Here is a 22333-nt window from a genome sequence, read left to right on the forward strand (position 1 = left end):
TTAAAGCTGCACTCCCTGCCAGCATTTTGTGGAAAGGAAATTCAAGACAAATAATCTCTTCCAATTATATTATCACTGTCATAACAGGTTCAGTAAGCTGAAATGGCACTTTCAGTAAATAGTGATAATCATCATCATCACCATCATCATCATCAAAATCACCATCACCATCATGATCATTATCATCATCACCGTCATCAGTGGCGGATCCAGAGGGGGGCGCAACCGGCGCACGCCCCCCTTTATTTTTCGTGAAAAACAAAAGAAATTTTAAAAAATTATGAAATGAAACCCGGAAGTGCCACCAGAAATATTAGTCACGCCCCCCCCCCCTTTACAAAATTCCTGGATCCACCCCTGATCATCATTATCATCATCATCATCATCATACCTTGTTATTCATTAATGATCTGAATACTTGTGAAAGAAAGCTGAAATTTCCATCTCAGAGGCTCTTCCATGAAGCCAAAATAAACCTGACCAGCAAAGTGACATTCCTCTCCCCTTGAGAAAATGTTAATTACATGTAATTAAAAGTACATTGTAGCTTTCACCACATCTAATCCCTTCCTGGCGAGTTTTCCATCAAGGTTTAAGTGCTTAGCACCTTAGCCTTGTCTCAAATTGACACAGAAGTAGACCTCGGTATCATTTCTTCGAGTGCTGTACACTTCACATAATGCTATATGCACACTCCATTGGTAACACTGGAATTCAACAAGAGCATAACGTCACTGGGGCGACAAGACCTCGTATCTACAAAATGTCCAATGTTCAGGAGAGCAAAAAAACATGGCAGTCAAAGCACTATAGCGAATGGGATAGCCTTTCCTTTGACATGCTGTGGTGGCGTAATTTTTGGAGTAAGACAGTTGGGATTTGGCCAGGACATCACTTGACCCATTATTTGACCATTAATCCAATAAATTTTCACCAAAATTTCAGATACAAGGTCTTGTCACCCCAGCAACGATTAACGCTCACTTGCGTAGCAGCTGCACAGGTTGGCGATTTGTGCACAATTCATGCTGAGCAAAAGTCTGTTGTTGTTTGTTTCTTTTAAAGACAATTCTGACTCGTGTCAGAAAGGTCTCTGGTGCTCAGCATGAACAGACCCAAAAACAGAAGAGGCAGTCCAAGTGAATATGGCAATCATAGTAAGACAACAAGGCAGTCATGATAATCTTATTACTTGTTGAACAGACAGAGATGGGAAGACTTTGGGTGATTTTTGTTTGTTGCTTCAACTCAAAGGTCAGGTAAAAATGGTATTTTGATTAATAAAACTTAAAGAGGAAAAACAAAAGAAATATGGGTTGCCATTCTCATTCCCTGTGGTAACTTGTTAACGTCCATGATGATGTTGAATCTACTGAATGCAGGCTTGACAACAGATAAGGACACATTATACCATCTTCTCCAGCAGCATTTGGATGTGGGTGCATGAGAGCAGATATCAACTGAGCATTTCACTCTCAGCTCTCCTCGTCCACTTTTAGCAATGGCGCCCACACCTTGTCAGTATGAACGCATTTCGAGTCAACTTGCCATTTCATGAATGACCACATTCTGAGACAGAGACCTGTATGGGGGAGAGTTCACATTTCCCATCCAGTGAAGGGTCAATGATGTTGTGTGGAGCCAACTCCCATCTTCCTTTTATTTTTTTTTTTTCCTTAGCCACCTAGAGACTGGAACATAATCCTTTCTCAGCGGGGGAGGGTCCCAAGGTGACTGCATGGCGGCTGGAGTGAGAAACTAGTACCGTCTCCCTCGCTTTGCCTTTTGCTGACTCCTGCCTGAGCTCTGCATAGAGAAGGGATCATCGTCCTGTGTGGAAGAAAAGATAACACATAAGGAACATCATGACTTTAGAAGCACAAGGGTGTTAGCATTTTATGATGACTTTGTGGTATTCAACGCCTTTCTGTTTCTCGGCAGTAGTAATCTTACTACATCTCATGATTTGGACAACATGCATGGACAAGCCCTCAGCACATTAACAGAGCATCTGAACTCTCAAAAATAACTGATACCCAAGCACCCGTATTTATGTGTGTGTCTACGTATGTGTGTATGTATATGAGATTACTGTCCTTACATCCTTACATTATCATTTGAATGGAAAAGAATAAACTCCTTACAAAAGTCTGTCTGTCTGTCTGTGGATGAATTCTATTACTGTTTACACTGTATTTTCCATTTTGATGAATACAGCAGGTATTCACTTACATTTTCAATAATGTTTATGGTATGGTTAGGAGTGAACTCTAAACTGTCACGAAGAAAACTGTACATTTTTATGTCATTTCTTTGGCAAGTGTACAAAGAAATTACATTGTATTGTATATGATAGATTACATGTTTGGGGGAATAACAATAGAAGAAAACAATGCAACCCAGAGAGCATAAATGTACAATTGTATGAGCATCATTAACAACAACAACAACAACAACAACACCAAAAACAGGGTGGGTTACATATGAACAGTTGCATGTAGGAATGTTTCTGTCAATTTGATATTGTCCACTGGCAAATAAATTCACATTATGAGTAATTGCTGGCACGTGGATGACTTGAGAAATACCTCGGCACCATTATTGTGCTGGTAGAGTAAGCTTCTTTTTCTCTTCTTTTTTCTTTTTTTTTCACAGAAGCTGCACGTGAATTTCTCACAAATATCTACAAACTCCCATGATGACTTCAGAGTAGCTGAAGGTGAAACTTTATGGTTATATCTCGGTGTTGTGTCTATGTGAGGTTTTAAAAGCTAAAAGGACTGAAAGTATGCCAGGTCAATATGACAAATTCAAGAATCCCCAACCAGTGACTGTGATATAATACAGACACTTTAACAGGTCCCAGACAGGTTAAATGCTCTACACATCATGATTGTGTATCAACGGTGCTGTATCTATGTGAGGTTTTAACCCGTTGTCATGAGGGCGGGCTGATTTTACAACAACACACATTTCCCATAGACACTGCCTAAGTATACTCGTGACTCGTCCTTAACGGGTTAAATGACAAAAGGACTAAAAGTATGCCATGTCAATATGAAAAACTCAAGAATACCCAACCAATGACATTGATGTATTACAGACACTTTGCTTAACATATACCAGGCAGGTTAAAATGATGCTACACACATAATGTCATGGCCAATGTTTATGCATGTTGCCTTCGGCAATACATGTACCTTTTGTTAACCTTAAAGAAACAACTTCTCATTCTGATGCCGTATTACTTAAACCCATCAAAACTGACTTTGCAACTGACCACATAACTATGTTGTGACATGCAAAATATATAATATCAGAGAGCAGAAGTTCTTTGCCCTGGTATGATAATGACAAGAGAGGGCTCTCTTCACATTTGTACAATGAGCAGGATTTGGAGCTTGATCCTTTTGAGCATGTATTTCATTTCGAGCGCAAAAATTATGCATACACATCATTCAGAAAGGATTTCTGTGACCAGACAAAGCTAGTTTGTTGCATCTCTAAGGCTTGCCCAACATAGCAACCAGACGTCCATTGATGCAATCTGCATATCATTCAAAGGCCACCAATGTTTTTATTGAGGTCACATGACGACGGCAGCAGAAAGTCTCATCCATTTACTCATAACATCAAGACTGGATTTCAGTAATATGTCTTTTAGCTGGTCTTCAATCTGCAACCTAAAACAGACTTCAAGTAGTACAGAATGCAGTGTTAAGTTTGCTCACTGGGCTGAGCAAGTAGTGATCACATCACCCCTGTCCTGGCTGAGCTGCATTGGCTTCCAGTCAAAAACAGAATTAATTTCAGGTTCCTACTGCTCACTTTTAAGGCCATTCATGGTCTGGCCCCCAGGCTACCTGTCTTCCCTAATCAAGCAGCGTCAGCCTCGCCCTGGCCTTCGTTCATCTGGCATTACTCTCCAGATGCCCATTACACATCTCAAGGGATATGGAGACTGGGCATTTTCCTCTACTGCTCCTCACCTATGGAACTCCCTCCCATCTTTTCTCCGTGAAATTGACAAACTGGATTACTTCAAAGCCTCACTCAAAACTCACATTTTTCACCAGGCATTCAATTGCTAACTCTCTTGGAGGAGTCTGTGCCTTTGAATGTTTCTACGAACAGATACACTGTATATGGTACTATACAAACGCTGTGCTGCATCATCATCATCATTGGGTAGCCCTTCAGCTACTTAATATGACAAAGGTGTAAAACTCGAACAGTCACAGTGAAAACCAAATTCTTCATAGCTGTTCTGAGCCTAAATAATTGATGACCAAATATCAATTTTACCTGCTTTCTTTTACTCTTTATTCTACAGCAGTACAACTTGTAGGTGGTGATTGACAAGGCAGTAACAATGAAAACAATTCGATGCAAGAATTCATTAACCTGAATAAAAAGAAAGTACCCACTGCTATAAGGGACAAGAACCAGCACTGGCTGCTAGATGGAAGCTTGGTAGTCTAGTGGATTTTACGCCCGTGTAGTAATCAGGAGATCGTTGCTCGAACCCAACCCAAGTATGTATGCCCATGATTTTGAGAAAAGTGTTGGATTTCACAGTGCAGAGAAAAATTAGGTCTGAGAGAGTTCTTATTGTGACATTATAGTGATCATTAAAATGGGATAAGAGCCCTTTTTTAAGCCTCTGCCAAACAGTGGTGCCGGAGCCGTTATGGTGTTAAGTAGTCCATCAGTCAGTGAGCGTGATAACTTGAAAACTATTAATCATAATGTAAATAAGACGTGGTAAGCCTGTGTATGACTGAGTCGTACTAACTACATTTTGGGATCAGATCATAGGTAATAGTCGAATATGTCTAATTTGTTATTTGTAACAGTTTCATGCATTGTGCAATGATTATGTCTGTTCATATTACATTGCCTCCTCACTTTTCAGTCTGATGCTAGCCTTGATCACTATCTTGAAGAGGGAAAGCAGAAGCAGATACAGCTCTACTTGCTGGCCAGAAGACGTCAGAAGGATAACATACACCAATATCATGTACTATCCCTTTAACATACACCAATATCATGTCATTGTTGACCACTTGGAACTATCTCGCCCGGGGAATACCATTCAGCCTGCCTTTCACACATTGTTCAAAGCACATTATGTGTTTGGTCTACAGTATGCGAAACCTCTCCACAACTTTGGGATATTCATGCAGACAACAATCCATCAGATAGACACAAAAAAGCACACTTGAATAACCACGAGTGATGGACAAACAATTAAATGTGGTCAGCTGGGAGCCTGTGCATGGACATAATTTGATTCGTTCAGTGGTGTTAGAAGACACTTAAAGAATCATCACTGTGACAGTGAAATTGTGAAGGGCAATTTGTCAATCAGTTGCAATAAAGATTCAACGCAAGAATTCTTTAACTTAATATTTAATTCCTTAACAAAATATGTTAACAGCTTTACCTCTGAGTCACTGATGACGATGGATTGCTCTTTTGCTTTCCTGTAAAAGTGGAGAAAAATGGGATAATGCAACATAACCAACAATGACACATAAGTTTCCTAGCTACGACAAGCAACAGTGTGGAACATACATATTCAATCCCTACGGCTTTAAACCCTTCTGACACTGCGTAGCTCTGTTTTAAGTTTGACAAATCTATGCTGCATGGTTCTACATGAACCAGAATCTCGGATATTCTGTGGATATGAAGCCCAGAACAGGAATAACAAATGTGGCTGAAATAAAAATTGGACTCTTCTTTTTTTTTTTTAAAGCAGACACCTGTGCATGACCAGATTTAACACATTCAGTATATCCCACACACGATACTACTAGGTGTTTCAAAAAACATTTCCCACTTTTGATCATTAATAGCTCAAAAATTATTCATCCGATAAAACTGTCATTGATATAAACAATAGCTGAATAGTGTACAATTTGGTTGAAGGTGATTTGAATGTGAAAGCATAAATCAGTTTCATTAAATCTAAGATTGATTTTGAAGTAAGGTTTCAGATTTTGGTCAAATTTTAACCCTCTGTACAAAAATTGAACCTTGCACAGGAACCAATGATGTGTATGTGAGTGTGTGCTGACAATGGCCCTGAACAATGGACATGCCTGAACCACCTGTTGACTAGGCGTCAGTCTCTTGCTCCCAGGCACATGAATGCTTAATCAATAATTCATGTGGATTGCCCTGGGCACTGCTAGTCTGAATTCATGCATGGTAAAGGGTAAACTGCATGCACACGGAAAAAGGAAGCACACGTTTCCATGTGCTTGCAAACAGCACATTCCATTCCAGCTAGCAATCATTTTCAATTTTTGCTTCATATATCACTAAATTTGGGATATAAATAAGCATAAGTGATCTAAAGTTCCTCATTTTAATGCAACTGTCTACTAATCAAATAGTCTGACAAATTTTTCGCTTTTTGATAAAAAGAAATAATTTTTGGTAAAGAGTTCAGCAGCATCTATCATTGGGGCGATATGTTTCACAGTAGATTTATTTAAGGCTCCATTTACACAAGTGTATACTCTAATTGATTTTCTTTGCTTCCTGTCACCATGTTTACGATAGAACAGAAGGTATTCATTGTAATTTCGTTTTTCAGAAGTAGGGAGAGCACTGTCGAGACCCAACGACAGTATCGGCAGGTGTTTGACTTTACACAGATACTGTTAGAGGCTGAATAAAGACTAGTTGTGATAGTGGAATTTCTCATGAATAAATAATGAAGCATTCAAACCCTAACCATTGTTTAGGACCATTGTCAGGGTGTTAACCACACACTCCATGCACACCCATTGACCCCTGTGCAAAGTGAAATTTTGTACAGAGGGTTGAAAATAGAGCAAAATCTGGAACCTAACTGTGAAATTAATCATGGATTTCATGAAACTGATTTATGTTTTCATATTTAAACCACCTTCAACCAAATTGTACACTATTCAGCTATTACTCATATCAATGACAGTGTTATCTGATATATTGTTTATGAATTATTAAGAATCAAAAGTGGGAAATGTTTTTTGAAACACCTAGTACTACAATAGAATAAAGTACAGAGTACTACTAAATGCTTTATGAGTATGGCAACATCATTAATGACTCCCATGGGAGGGACAGCATAATCACTACAACTTTTGTACGATGGAGAATCTTTTAATGAATTGGAAATCATCATCGGATAGTCAGCAAAGTTCCAACATTTTTTTTTTGAAATTGACCCACCAAAGGAAAGAGTGGGTTTAATATTACAGATGAAGTACTAGTAAGTTTTACTCATACTGGTAAAGACATAGCTACCTCGGGACAGTAAACAAACACACAAAACTCACATACATACATACATACATACCCACATACATATGATCCTAAATCCCTACATATGAACAAAGATACATACATGCATACGTAATTACATACATACATACATACATTATACATACATACGTAACTACATACATACAATTTGTACATACATAAACACACACAGACACATACATACATACATGTACATACATACATGTACATACATACATTGTACATAAACATATATGCATATACATTGCACTCCCATTACAACGAACATGGTTATAACAACATTTTTGTTCCCGTGAAGTGAAACTTCAGGTCAGGGAATTATCATCTTTGTATCTTTACATATTTCATTGTTTGGCTATAATGAAAGTTTTAATATAACGAAAGAAAACTGCCAGTCTCAAAGACTCCAAATGGGAGTTGCTCATATAATCATTATTATCTGTCCACCCCAGGACTACATACGTTGTTCTCTTTCTTGAACGAGACGTCTCCACCACCTCCTCCAGATCATCATCATCATCATCCTGCAAGGAACATGGGAGGAGAAATGAAATCATATTTATGTTCATTTTCATAAAAATTCATTGAATACAAAGATTTGAAACGTTGTATTACAAATGCAGACCTCCCATCCTTTCAGAGTGAAAAATAGGGAGGATTTGCCCCAAAAAGTAGGAAAAAACTACAGTTCCTATAGAAGTGTGTAGAAAAATGATCCAGAAAAATAGGAAATTCCTCTTGAAACAAGAGCTAGAAATGATAAAAATTCAGAATCTTTCCTCCAAATTCAGAATGGTTGGGGGTTCTGTAGATGATTCACAAGGGTCCCATTGCATATTACCATTGACTGTAAAATTACCAAACTTTTACACAACAGGGTCCAGAAATCTGGCAAGGGGCAACCAGAGTTTTCAGCTACAGATCACAAGGCACTCTCTGACAAGCTGTGGTTGATTTGCATCCCTTCTCCTGCTAATATCTTTCATAAAGATTTCTATTGAATGCCACATTTGGTATTGTAGATACAATTACAATAATTTCTGTTATTTTTTTCTCCCCTCTCTTTTTCTCTCTCTCTCTCTGTTTTTCTCTCGCTCTCTTTCTCTTTAATCAAGAATCTTAATAGAGTCATCTGTAATCCTAGAAGACCTTCCTTTTCAATAATCATTTGATCATTTATTTTTCATTTGTTATTTTTGGTATCCACTAAATGTAAAGTTGATGTTAAAATTACAGTGTATTATCATTTTGTGAAGCTCTGTGATACATGTTTACTCATTGTAAGAGTGCTACATGAGTACCTATATTGTACTGTATTGTATACAGAGCTTCATGGGCATTGTGGATGGAATAGGACAGGGAATAGTCTAGCAAAAAGGTGTTTATTCGTTGCAAGAAGAAAGCTTATCTGGCCTACACACCACACCCCTCGACTTTACAGTCACGACATAAAATAATAAGAAGTGGAAATATTACTTATATTGTAGAGCCAGCCCATGCTAAGAGAAATCTCCGAAGGGAATATTTCGATTATTCACTTCTCAGAAATGTATAAAGAGTGAGTGCTCCTACTGCCAATTTTCATAAAACCTTTTAATCATTCTCTGGTATGTGGAGAAACAAGAAAAAAACAAAATTAGAAAGAATGATACTTAGAAGAAACTATCAGGTTTTCCTAAATGAAATGAAAAACCAACTGAAAGTAACCCTGCCCAACAGGCTCATACTTACCTCAAAATTTAGAGTAGCTGGTTTGGATTTAGAGAAGCTTGATGCTGAAGGAGAGAAGAAAATAAACAAAAAACTAGGCACACATAATGGCACATTATCTAATGCATCATTCAAATCAATACTCTTACACATATCGGATATGCAAATCTATTACATACATGTGCAGTGAACATTTACGGACATGTTCCAACCCAGTGATGAATTTTTCTTTTTACACCTCATTTGCAATTTGGTTTCCTTTATCCATTGTTAAATGAATTCTTTATCTGCTGAATGAGGAGGTTTTATCATAAACATAAAATCAGTGATGATGCCATGACAACGGATGTGGTTAAACATGCCAAAAATTAGCACTATAGAAAATAAACACGTATGTTTACCACCCTGAGGGTTCAAATCATATACACTTTCTACCTTTGTCCTCAACCAACTCACATCCCTCCCCCCCCCCCCAAAAAAAAAAAGAAAAAAAAAACCAAAAGATCAATATTGAACTAGTATACATTTCACTTTATCGCACCTACAGCGTAACACATGCTGTGGGTTATTCACCAACTGGCACATCAGCTCGAGTGTATTTTTTTTTTCCACAGGAGTGCTTTGTTCTATGGCACAAATGTCTCAAATTAAACTGACCATAATATCCAATCATCCTATTCCTAATGTATCACCAAGGCTTTCATGTTGGCCCTACATCGTAACTATTGTTTAGCTGGGATATCTAACGATAAAGGTCACGTTTATGTGGCCTTACTGAAAGGAAATGAAAAAGCTTCATACGATAATATAGCTACAAATGTACATATGTATGTACGCAACACATATGAGGTTAAACCCAGAAAGAGGTGTAAGGATTACTTATATGGTTCCATGACATTTGCTCCTGTGACAATTACTCCCATGAAAAATCTGCACGCCAAGCCAAATATAAATTCTACCCACAAACATAACCCTAACCATAATCCTAATCCTCACATCAACCTACATGTAAACCTAAAACCCTATCACAACTTCAACCCTTACCCAAAGCTCTTTGAGAAAATAAGATCGGAGCAATTGTCGCAGGAGCAAACGTCATGTCTCCATATGAAATAGACTTACATGATGTATTTGAGAAGGAGGACATTAGTAGACTCTGCTTTGTAGAACCTGACCTTCCACCCCTTGAACTCTGACCTCTTCCACCTCTTCCACCTCTGCTTCCTCTTCCTGTAGGTCATGCAGTTAAAAAGTTCAGAAAAAAATGAAAGGATGCGTTCGAGCGCTCTAAAGCGAACCAAAGCGTATCGTACCGAACTGTGCCAGATTTGAAGTGTTCGAGAGCTCTGCAGTTGAGAAAGCGTACCTCACAAGTTATTTTTGTATTTTTGTAGCAAGAATGTCATTCACCTGGAGCTTGAACTACTTACAGCTGTCCCGAACAAAGAGAATAATGTCTTTGCATACAGCGAATTTTTGGTACGCTTTTGGAGCACATCGGGAAGTGGTCCACTTTTGGCTCAGCACAGTACAGTACGGTACACTTTAGGAGCGTTCAAGCGCTCCTCTGGCACGGTATGGTACAGTTTGCTTTAGGAGAGCGCTCGAACGCACCCAAAGACACTCGATGAAATCAGCAGCTTAGTCTTGAATACAAATAAAGTGGGACACATTAAAATGAGGAAATAAAGATTTGAGGATAACCTTGTTATGTCAGGTTTCTCACTACATGAGGATTAAAAAACAAGGAAATATAGAGTAGAGACCTGCAAAATTACCTTGTTAAAAGGAGGGTTTTTGTAATATTCGCCTCTATAACCAGAGGCCACTGTAGCACATTCATTCCATGATCCTAGAACACATGCACAATGATACCGACTAGTCTGCTTCAAATACAATATTCTCTGTAGCCACAAGAATGCGAGATGATGCCATAAGTGAATCCACAAAACTGCCGATTAATTGCAAGATGCTAGATGGAAACAAAAATTCCAAAAGCAATGATAATGCACTTTTTTTACAGCAAATGACCGCATAAAAAAAATTAAATACTGAACAGGTGGACATCATGTAAGAACTACTGAAGGATTTTGACTGAAATTTCAAATTGAGATACCTTAGCCATCAGAGAAGGAAACTTATCAATATGATTAGCTGAGGAAAGGCAAAAGTCTTTTGTTTGTTTGTTTTTGGTTTGGTTTTATTTGTTTTTTATTGTTACTTTTTTCCAAATACAATGACAAATAGATACAAACAATGCAAAAAAAAGGTAACACATACCAGTCAATATAGAAATTGTTAATTTAACGACATTACCCCTGATATCATAATTATGAATGTACATGTAGCAACATTGTAATGTACACTGTAATCACACATGAACAAGAGAGAAATCATTACAGGGGGCCGTCATCAAAAACACAGCTTCACATGAATGGGGCCCTATCATATACAATGTACATTTGAGGGCGAATAAGTGTAGGGGGCCTTACCACTGGAGCTTTCCGTTCCTCTGCCTCGCCCTCTCCCTCTCCCCCTGCCACGCCCTCTGGTGGCTGCTGGCCGCGAGGGCGCACTGTCATCGTCGGGGTCATCGCTGCCGTTTTCTTGTTCATCCTCGAATTCGTGCTGGTAGGCTTGCGGTCTCTGAGACCTGTCCTGGCTGATAGCCTACATGTACAACCAGTAATTAGAATCAGAGCAAGGGAAGGACTGCAATGTCCCCATACAGTGTCTCCTGTTCATTATATTTAATAGTAACATGAAAACATGCATATTATGCTCAGTTTATGGAGCAGTTGCAATCCCCTGTCCCTTGTTAATCAAACTAGTATAAAATAAATAACAGTGATTGACAGATGATGTCATCAACAGAATCCTGCATTTTTTTGGGGCAGATCCAATTATTGTGAGAAAAAAAAATAAGGCAGGTAAAACTTATGACATTGTATGACGAAACATATTTTTCGTAAATATTCTCTTGGGCACAAGAGTGGGTATTATGCGATGTAAATCAACGGTAGTCAACATGTATTTGCATTTTGAAGGTCCCTTATCCCGTTGAGGCAAACTGATTTTGCTATCAATCGATTCGGTTTGGGTACTGTTTTTTATACTAATGTCTTATCAGCCATAACTAGGGCTTCAGTATGCGTAGCAAAGGCTACTTTATGCACTGACACAGCATTTAATAACCCATTGAATCATCTTTTCTTATGTGGGAAGCCCCCCAGTTATGGCCGACAAAAGTTACAGGATTTTAAATCCGGATTGGTCTATAACACATTTTTCCCATAGACACCAGCCCGAGTACACTCTGGACTGGTCATCAACGGGTTAATAAAGCTAGGTGCCAGGGTAGAAGAAGGGTTGAGGGTGTGGTCACTGTACCTGTTTCACCTCTTTCTGTATGTCTGCCTCTGAGAGAGCCTTTCTCTCCTCTTTCACTTTCAGCAGCTGGTATGAGAAAAATGGTGAGAATGGCATGAAAGAGACAGCATTGAAACAAGAAAATAGCATTACCACTTGAATATTCCCTAAACATACTGAGTAATCTATTCCTTGTAGTAGTAGTAGTAGTAGTAGTAGTAGTAGTAGTAGTAGTAGTAGTAGTAGTAGTAGTAGTAGTAGTAGTAGTAGTAGTAGTACCAGCAGCAGCAGCAGCAGTAGTAGTAGTAGTAGTAGCAGCAGCAGCAGCTGTAGTAGTAGTATGAGTAGAAGTAGTTATCATAAGTTTTCTTTCATTGTATCAAAATTTGTTATAATCGAAGGGAATTTTGCACTATAGACTTTAATGACAATAATTTGTGGACCTGAATTTTCCCTTTGTTTTAATTAAGTTTTGTTATACTATGTCAGTTGTAACAGGAGTGTCGTGCAGTAGTAGTAGTAGTATCAGTGTAGTAGTAATAGTGGCAGCAGTAAAAGTTATAGAAGTAGTAGTAGTAGTAGTAGTAGTAGTAGTAGTAGTAGTAGTAGTAGTAGTAGTAGAAGTAGTTGCTGTCATGATAGTATCCTTGTAATTGGGTCAATCACAATTACATTTAAAGGGATCAGTAAACATGGACATATGTCTAATTTCTTCGAAATCTGTTTGTTTAGCTTGTAGGAGAGTAAGAGGCTTTGAAGAACATCAGAATGATGTTGACAAAAAAAATAACAAATATTATTTCCTGGTCAAACCTCATCAACAATCGCCTCTTCAGTGACCCTCCTGGACTTGAGTTGATCCTGGGTCTGGTCCAGCTGGTGCTTGACCAATGCCTGGATGGCCTCCCGCTCCTCCTTGTCCACAAACTCACGGATGGCCTTGCCCAGGCCTTTCTCCGACAGCAGTTCCAGCTGCTTAGTCTAGGGAGGGAAGCGAGCCATATATGCACTGTCAAAACCTCCCCATCAACACCACACCACTTTCATATGCCACAGCTGGTGACAACACTTTCCAGGCATGTGTTCCTAGACTCTGGAACGAGCTTTTACGATTAATTTGTGGTCCCCTTCTCTTGGAATTTTCAAGAAGCATCTCAAAACTCTCCTTTTGTTCAGAAACTAAATCTACCACAATAATGTCATTACTCTTTTCTAATTGACATATAGTGCTGTGAAATAATATGTATAGAGTGCTATAGAAATGTAATTGTTATATTGTACCAAGACAAAAAAAAAAAGTGAATCTTCCACTTGCATTATAACTCATTGATCTAGCTCTCCATGTAAACCAGAAACTAGCAGGTGTACACCTTATGTTTGGCAGTTTTGGGTAGATTCATTTCCAGCCTAGCTACCAATGATGACTTTCATACATTTACTTCAAAACCTAATTTATTGCAGCATACATTCCTCGACAGTTACATGAATCACAAAATAAGACTTATGCACACGATTTCATCAGAATAAAAATACAATGGTGAGTTGATACTAACCTCTTTCTTCAACATTACAAGTTTTACAGACCCCCACAACTCCAACAGTATTCATTTCTTATTCCTTCACCATGAGGGGGAAAAAAAATCAATATTGTATAAGCCATATATTTTGTGAGCCTAACTTCTCGCGAATCAGGACTTTCTGACAATCTCTCAAATTGCTAAATTCGTGATCTCAGAGTACACCAATGAAAAGAGTAATGTACATGTGCATGTCACATTCATGTCAGGTTCAGAGTTCATATTCTAACGTGTCCTTAAATTTGTGATAAGCAATCAACTCACAGATTTCACAAAAAAAACAACAACATAATAACACAGTATATCATTTGGGGATTGTGCGAATTTCCCAACGTTATGAGCAAACGCATCCCAGAATCCCTTGCACCAACCTCGTCCGTCTCAGAGAAGTACTTCCTGACAAGGTCCTCTACCCTCTCAGTCTCCAGAGCCTCTGGTTTCAGGTATTCATCCAGATCTTCTCCTGGCTTCGTGTCTGAGGGTCAGGGGATGAGGAGGTGTTGCCAGTTTGAGAAAGAACTTCCTCTCATAATTTGTCTATTTGTGATTTTGCGAAATTTGCAAAATTGTTCCTGAATTTAGAATCCTCAAGTGGCTGAGTTCATGATGAATATTGAGGTAGTTACATCAACTGTCAACATAATCCTTGATGTCATAATCTAGAAAGTATGTGTACATCTCACAAATTTAAACTCCTCTCAACATTAATGGACCTTTAAAAAAGATGGAGCCACTATGATTATTTAATAAGGAAAGCACTTCTATTTTTTAATATCATACACTGAGATACATTCAACTGCCATTTCAAAAGGGGATCTAAATAAGCATTTATTGTTCAGTGCTTATATTCACTTCTATATTTAAACATCTACTTATCTACTTATATCAAACGATAGCTTGTTGTAAATAACATTGCATCATTCCCTCTCCCTTTTATTATTCATCCCTATACAGTCAAACCTGTCCATAGCATCCATCCAAGGGAAACAAAAAAGTGGCCATTGTAGACAGGTGGCCGCTATAGACAGGGTCATCAACATGGCTTTTCTCTTCGGGGAATCGTGTTTAGTGGTCGCATACGGCAGGTGACTGCTATAGACCAAGGGCGGATCCAGGAATTCCATAAATGGGAGGCACCTTTACAAAATTAAAGGGGAGCGCACGCCCCCCTCCCAATTTTTCTTTTTATTTCTTGTTTTACAAAAAATAAAGATGGGGCGCGCGCCTGGTGCACCCCCCCCCCCCTTCTGAATCCGCCACTGTAGACCATCGCACACGGCAGGCAACTGGTATAGACGGTAGACGCTATGGACAGGTTTGACTGCATTTATCTCTCTTCCGATCAATCTATGCAGCATTATGAATACAAACACCAAAATGCAGCACATCAGCCTATCATGTTGGCACCAGTTACCATACATTGAGCACCTTTACCCCATGCTCTCACTCTCTCACCTTCACGCTTGGTCACTAGCCTCCGCTTATGGAATCTGACAATGTCCTTGGTGTTGGCCACGCGACCCACAAAGTTCTGCCCAAACCGGTTGATATTGAAGGCTTCAAAGCCCCCGCTGTGGTCAATCTTTTGAAAAGGGGCAAAAAAAAGCATTTATCTGGGAATTAATTCTAGAACCTTCATTGCTGTTTGATGCATTCACCATACAACATCCTTTGTTTTGCAGCAAAAAGCACACGAAATTCCTCTAATCATCACTTTAAAGAAAAATTGTTGCCTTTTGGGGGCATGACCTGAAAATCTTTAATCTTGTCATGGAAAGATTTGCCAAAAAGTAGGTCATAAGTGCTGAACTCTATTACCAAGTGACTCAGATCCATAATGATTTGAAAAGAACTTTGGTAAACAACTTGACATGCCACACATACCAACTTTGCATGAATGAAGCCTTAAGTAAAAGATATATTACTATGAAAATCTGTCTGAAACAAAAGATGGATTTCTAATCCACCTGTTTAAACAAAAGCTAGATTCCTGCACACACCTGTTTGAACAAAAGGTGCATTTCTTCATAAACATGTTAATAACAAAAGAAGGACTACTATAAACACTTGTTTGGAACAAATGATTGATTTGTACAAACATCTGTTTTCCAGAACATTTCACATTCTGCACATTGACAGCTTTTGTACCTTTGAATTGAACACTGCAATTGGAATTAGGGTAAACAAATGGAACACCAGGAAACTTGTCTGTATTGAACACCAGTCAACTTCTTTTTTTCTTATCTTCAATGCCGGATTCTAAGACAACCCTCATTTAACAGCACTGTAAAGTGTGGACAATTAATTTACTGTCACATACATTGGTGTATAAAAATAGTCAGTACAGTATTCATCGCATAATCGGGACAGGTTGGGAGTAGCAAACACGGCCCCTTTAAGCGGGGGTGCCCAATTTCGCGATGAGCACTCACCATACACTAACGGCATACGACATGTACATGTAGTGCACACACACACACACACACACACACACACACACACACATGCATACTGACGTACTGTACATGTACATGAATACACAACCACCCTCATTTCAATCAAGCAACTTTTGCCTATTCACAACTGAGGAAGATTGTGGCGTACACACAGATCACAATGTATTGAAAGTTGAAACACTCAGAGATGAGGAATTTGGACTTTGCCCTCAAAGTGTGTGACTGAGATTAAACAACGTACACAGCCTGAGCTGTGTGAGCAAGGCATGTTTTTATTGGATGTGAGTAGGAATTGCAAGCGAGCACATAGCTTTGCTTATGTAGGGGAGAAGAATTTTCGCGAAAGCATGTGTTTTGCAATGGCATGGATACTTATACACAGCGCTTTCGTGGCTATGCATGTACGTGTACTGGATGGACGGTGGTCAAAACACACCAGTCCAAAGCTTGCTTTGTAAGTTCGATGTAAACGACAACTGACAGGGAATCTTTGAAATATTGTTGTGGTATTTTGTTAGATTTTTTGTGTAAAATATCAACAAAATCAAAGAATGCTTGAAGAAAAATTGTCCCATTTATCAGAGGTCCCCGCCCGATTATCCAGTGAAAATAACATGCATTGGAAATGTTTCTGGGAAGCGTACAAATGTATGTCATTTAAGCAAGGTTCCCGATTATCAGATGCCCGATTATGTGATGAATACTGTATTACAGAATGATGAAGGAGATCAAAATCAAATGGTGGTTGAGAGCAAAAATTTTGCCTAACACATAGTTTTGCTTTTGACCATTCATAAGTATACAAATAATGACAGCTATGAGGGGCACAGTTAAAATTATGGGCCCAAGGTGATGTTAAACCATAACTATCCCCAAAGCAAAGCTGAGGGCATAGTTATGGTTTTCACATCACCGAGGGCCTATTATTGTAATTTATGCATAAAATCAGTTTTGGGCTGTAAATCACTTTTTAATGCTCTGATTAATCTAATTTCCTTTTTAAAATGTTTCTTGTATCATTCTCCTGAGACATAGGATAAAAAAAAAATCTGCATCGAAATTAATTTCTTATGTATTTGATTGTTTTTCGACCTTTTGTTTTTGTTTTTTGGCCAAAATTTGTCACAGACATTTTTCGAAGCTTTATTATGCTAAAATAAATTAATTTCATCCATTCTAAGTCAAGATATGATTTTTTATGTGAATTAATTGAAAAAACACAATTTGCATTTGATTTGTACACAAAATCACGTTTTGGAGCAATTTTGGGGTTGACAAATTTTTTTCGAACGGGCGTCGCGTCAAAACGGTACGCGCGGGCGCAACAATTTTGGTCTCAAAAGTTGCGCGATACTTGAAAGAAAAAAGTCATGAAACGTCGCGGCGGGAGCTTATCGCGCTGCGAAGATATTGCGCGAAATGTCGAGGGGGCGGATTCCACCCCCCCCCCCAGCCTGATTAGGGTTAAACCTCCTTGGTTTGACTGTTCAAAAGTACCTTGCATAGGCAATTCTTACTACCTGTAAATGCCCTCAATGATGAGCATTATTTGTACATCAAACTACAGAGGGCAGTGTGTTGCAAGTGCAATGAGATGACTGACTTATGAGTCATGTGCATGCTTGCTTTAGTTGCTCTGCTAAAGTGTTGTGGCACACAATAGAGAGATTTAACAATAGAAGGCATTTATTGGACACCTGTCTATCATTGTAAATTTCAGGTTCAATACCTCAGCTTGCAAGACCTTACACAAACACCACCTTTGAATAGACGTTGGAATGTGTCAGGAGTACTAAACAACAAAGTCAAACAAAAGAAGGCATTTTCTGAACACCTGTTATGAGATGTTTCTTTCAGCTTCAATGACAGGGCTTTGTGGCAAACATTTTGTAAACAAACATCACCTGAAAATAACAATGCCTGACACACCAAATATCCACAAACAGGTCAAACAAAAGAAGGCATTTGCTGACCACCTGTTTTTCAATGTTAATTTAGGGCTAAATGAGGCAGAATTTTAGTAAACATCAGTTTCAAAAAGAAAAGATAACATACTTCACAGTAGCCGGGTTCACACGTACAAAATAGCGGGATGACGATCGCGATGCACATCCCGAGTTTTTTTGCGAGCGTCCACACGTACCAAATTAGCGGGATAGCGATCGCGATCGGTATTCCGCTAATTTGGCGAGCGTCCACACGTACCGAATTATCCCGCTAATTGCCGATAGAGAAAACAGCAAAGCCTGCAAACTGGGTCACACAGCGCCCTTCTCTATCACTGCCTGCGCGCACTTACCTTTGTCCATTGTCTTTTACGCGTCAGTGGTGTGGTTCGCGCGCTGTTGTTGTTGCGCTCCAAAGAGGTGAAGGACCTCTTCGCAGGGGTCTCGCTGTTGTGGTGTGCGCATTGCAGGATGGGATATAAAAACTCGAGATTCTAATCCCGACCGTTCACACGTACCAACGCGTGGCCAATTATCTCGCTAATTGGCGAACCAGCGCAAGATTTCTTGGGATTAGCATCGCGATGCTTATCCCGCTAATTTTCGGGTTTTTTCTGTCCACACATGCAAAAAACTTGGGATGACGATCGCGATGCAAATCTCGAGATTTGTATCCCGCTAATTGATGTACGTGTGAACCCGGCTAGTGACTATTCCATGCAAAAAATAACATAAACAAGTTCTAAAAGGTGAGAAAACTTATCACATATCACATACTTATCACATACCCGTAATCTGATGAGAGGAAGCTGGGGTTGCTTGGGATTGCCTGTGTGTTCATCGGACGCCTTGTGTATTAACATCTCCACCTGCAACACGACATGATATTATTCATGATGCTTTTATCTGAAGCATTCCCAGTCGTGTTTTTTTAGGTATGACTGAATTCACACTGGCTCGACAAAGGAAACAAAGATCACTTTGTTAGAGTAATGCCCACATGAATACGTTTCCAAGAGTATTTGCAATTCTTTTACGCACTGCTTGCCTGGAGGAATGAAAACATGAACCGTTTATTGTCAGAGCATTTTTCCTATTAGTGTTTATGACTGCATGCACACAGATCACTTTGTAAGAATCATGTCACGGTAAACAATTCTTCACACAACCCTCAGTCCCAGGTAAGCATTTCCTTGTAGCGCTCGGAACTGTACAAACCAATGAAAAACTGAATAGCTGTGCTTTAAACTGTTTAACTACCTTATCTTTTATCACATGAAAAATGTACTCTGCAGCACAAAGACGCATAAAGAGAAGGAGAGAGAGAGAGAGAGAGAGTAAAAATGACAACTCCCAGAATAAGAACTCAAACTCAATTAATCTGATAGTTAGTAATCTGCATAAAGGTCACATTCATCTGGACAGACTTAAAGGGACTGTACAGTACTGGTTGAGGCGGGGATTCATGTTTTGAACATTCCTACGTGAGATAATGAGAAACCTCTTATGAAATATGAAAGAGAATGTAATTTTAAGAAGGATTCGAAGTTTATTTGATGAAAATTGGTTTTCAAATGGCTGAGATATCCAAAAAAGTGATAATAATACACGTAGAAGGCGACAGACCACGCCTTTTATTAGGATCTCTTTGTTTCACCTTCTTTTTGGATATCTCGGCCATTTGAAAACCGATTTCATCAAATAAACTTTTGATACCCCTTAGAATTGCATGCTCTTTGACATCTCATAGAGTGGTTTCTGAATATCTCGCAAAATATTAAAGGCTAAATTTTCACCTCAACCAGAACAGTACAGTCCCTTTAAAACATTCCATCAACCTATGCTGAGATTAGCTCTTCATCTGCACACAAAAAAACAAAATAACAATGCATTTGTTTTATATCCACGCAAATGTAGGTGGGCTTTTGTGTGTTCGAGGTTAAAGGCATACGGACCCGATGTATTAGTCGAATGTGTACACGGAAGGATGGTGCAAGGCTCCTACACACACCTATGCAAGGACTCCTCTTTAGTGCTTACGCTTAGACCCAGAACCGAGTCTACGCATCTTTAACAACACACATTTGACCATACTTTTCCATACCTTTTCTGTACAGTACGCCAGCACCTGTTCCGCTGTCTTTGTGCTGTTGGGATCGATGGGAGTGTCTTGTAGGACGATGTCCTCCAGATAAAACGGCCTGACCGTCTCCAGTCGCAACTTGGTGCATTTCATCGCTTTTCCTCGCACCCGCAGCAAGCCGACATGTCTGGAGGCAAGAGCCCACATACAGTATAATCAATGTCATTATCATCACTTTGTCATTGTCATTGTTATGATTATGCAATTACCTTTCATTTATTTTATACATTTGACAGGATTTGTCATTTTTGTTCAGCCCCTTGGCAAGTCTGCTTGCCTGATCATACTAAAATATGTATCAGAATCATACAGTATGTGACCTATTTCATCACATATCATATCAGTCATGTAACTTACGTAAGTAAAACCTATCATGAGTCACCCTGATAAAGTCAATATTCTTGTAAAAACAAAGAATTTTATAAACTACTTCCTATCCAAATTTTCATATCTCAGAATGTGTTGTTCTCAGATTGTTATCGTACACAAAGCATGTCACTATGATGTTATACATGAACTTACTGTGGTTGTATGCTTGACTGCCTGCATACCTGACAATATCTAAATTCCAAACCTGAGTTTTGAAAAAGTTATGTACATGTACATCTGTCAGTCAGTTTGGATTTCAGTCTTGTCACACAATGCAACTCTGCCACAAATCATGACAATCTTGAACAAAATTAACATTTATGAATTTAAAGGAACAAAAACCCACTTGGGGACCGCCTCCCCGGGAGATAGCGAAGTTGCGATGCTGCTGCCCGGCTGGCTGACAAAGAAGTTCTGCGAGGCGTTCCACTTTGGCTCGATGAGGCACTCATGCTCGTGACCCCAGATCACAAGGTCAATGAAATCGTCCAGGAACTGCTCTGGGATGTAATTGTGTTCACCATGCTTGGCCCTATTATTAATTTAGTAGGAATGACAACAAATATTGACAAACATTGGTGAAATCATCTTTCCCCTTCAATGCAGCAGACTGTCACAATATTGTTCAAAAATTTTTAAAAAAAAATTGTAAAAAATAGGAACAACCAGAGGAGTTTGCATTGTAACAAAGAATTTAGAATTTGAGTGGAAATCTCAGATATCCAAAATAGCCTGTTTGACAATGTATTTTTCTTTTCTTGTTCAAACCCTTCAGGTGTTAATTAGATTCCTTGTCTCTGAGATTAACTCACTGAAGACTAGTCCTGAGAATACTCGGGGAAGTGTCTATGGGAAATGTGTGTTGTAACAAAGTCAGTCCGGCCTCAATGGGTCAAGATAGATCTCCCTTTCAAACTATGCAACATCTTTGTGAGGGCACTCTGAACAGTAAGGAGATGAGATTAGGAGAAAGAGAGATAGAAAGACAAGGAAGAGAGGGAGGGGTAGGAGAAGTGGGATGAGGAGATGGATAATGATGGTTGCAGAGGAAGAGGGAAGAAGAGTAGGAGAGAGAAGCAGAGAGAAAAGAGGGTGAAGAAAGGAGGAGGGAGGGATGTAGGGAGGGAAGGAGGACAAGGGAGAGAGGGAAAAAGAATCGAGGAAGAGAGAAAGAAGGACAGGGAAAGGAGGAAGAGCGGGAGATGGAGCTGGCGGAAGAGCAGGGAGATAGAGAGAAGAGAGAAGAGAGATAGAGGAGGGAATAAGGAGGAGAAGAACATGGAGGAGGGAATGAGGAGAAGAACAAGGAGGATGAGGAGCAGGAGGAGAGGAGGGGAGGACAGGGGAAGGAGGAGGAGCAGGAGATGGAGTTGGCAAAAGAGCAGGGAGATAGAAGGAAGAGAGATAGAGGTCAGAGTAAGAAGAACGAGGAGGAGAAAGAAG

General features: G+C 39.2%; 1 protein-coding gene across 1 annotated transcript in view; it reads right to left on the bottom strand.

Moving 5' to 3' along the window:
• Positions 1-474: 474 nt before the first annotated feature.
• Positions 475-22333, bottom strand: part of LOC139728364 (double-strand break repair protein MRE11-like) — a 29153-nt gene continuing 7294 nt past the window's right edge. Inside the window, exons 7-19 of the mRNA XM_071639309.1 lie at positions 21237-21422; positions 20483-20648; positions 19167-19247; positions 15432-15558; positions 14348-14451; positions 13213-13380; positions 12421-12486; positions 11523-11700; positions 10153-10260; positions 9052-9095; positions 7783-7844; positions 5447-5486; positions 475-1830 (exon numbers count right to left, since the gene is read on the bottom strand). Of these exons, the coding sequence (XP_071495410.1) occupies positions 1759-1830; positions 5447-5486; positions 7783-7844; positions 9052-9095; positions 10153-10260; positions 11523-11700; positions 12421-12486; positions 13213-13380; positions 14348-14451; positions 15432-15558; positions 19167-19247; positions 20483-20648; positions 21237-21422 (1402 nt within the window). The 3' untranslated portion in view covers positions 475-1758. The remainder of the gene's footprint in view (positions 1831-5446; positions 5487-7782; positions 7845-9051; positions 9096-10152; positions 10261-11522; positions 11701-12420; positions 12487-13212; positions 13381-14347; positions 14452-15431; positions 15559-19166; positions 19248-20482; positions 20649-21236; positions 21423-22333) is intronic.

The sequence above is a fragment of the Diadema antillarum genome, unplaced genomic scaffold (genome assembly GCF_040938485.1).
Source record: "Diadema antillarum isolate AM-2024a unplaced genomic scaffold, OU_Dant_1.0 seq00000175_RagTag, whole genome shotgun sequence".
Classification (NCBI taxonomy): domain Eukaryota; kingdom Metazoa; phylum Echinodermata; class Echinoidea; order Diadematoida; family Diadematidae; genus Diadema; species Diadema antillarum.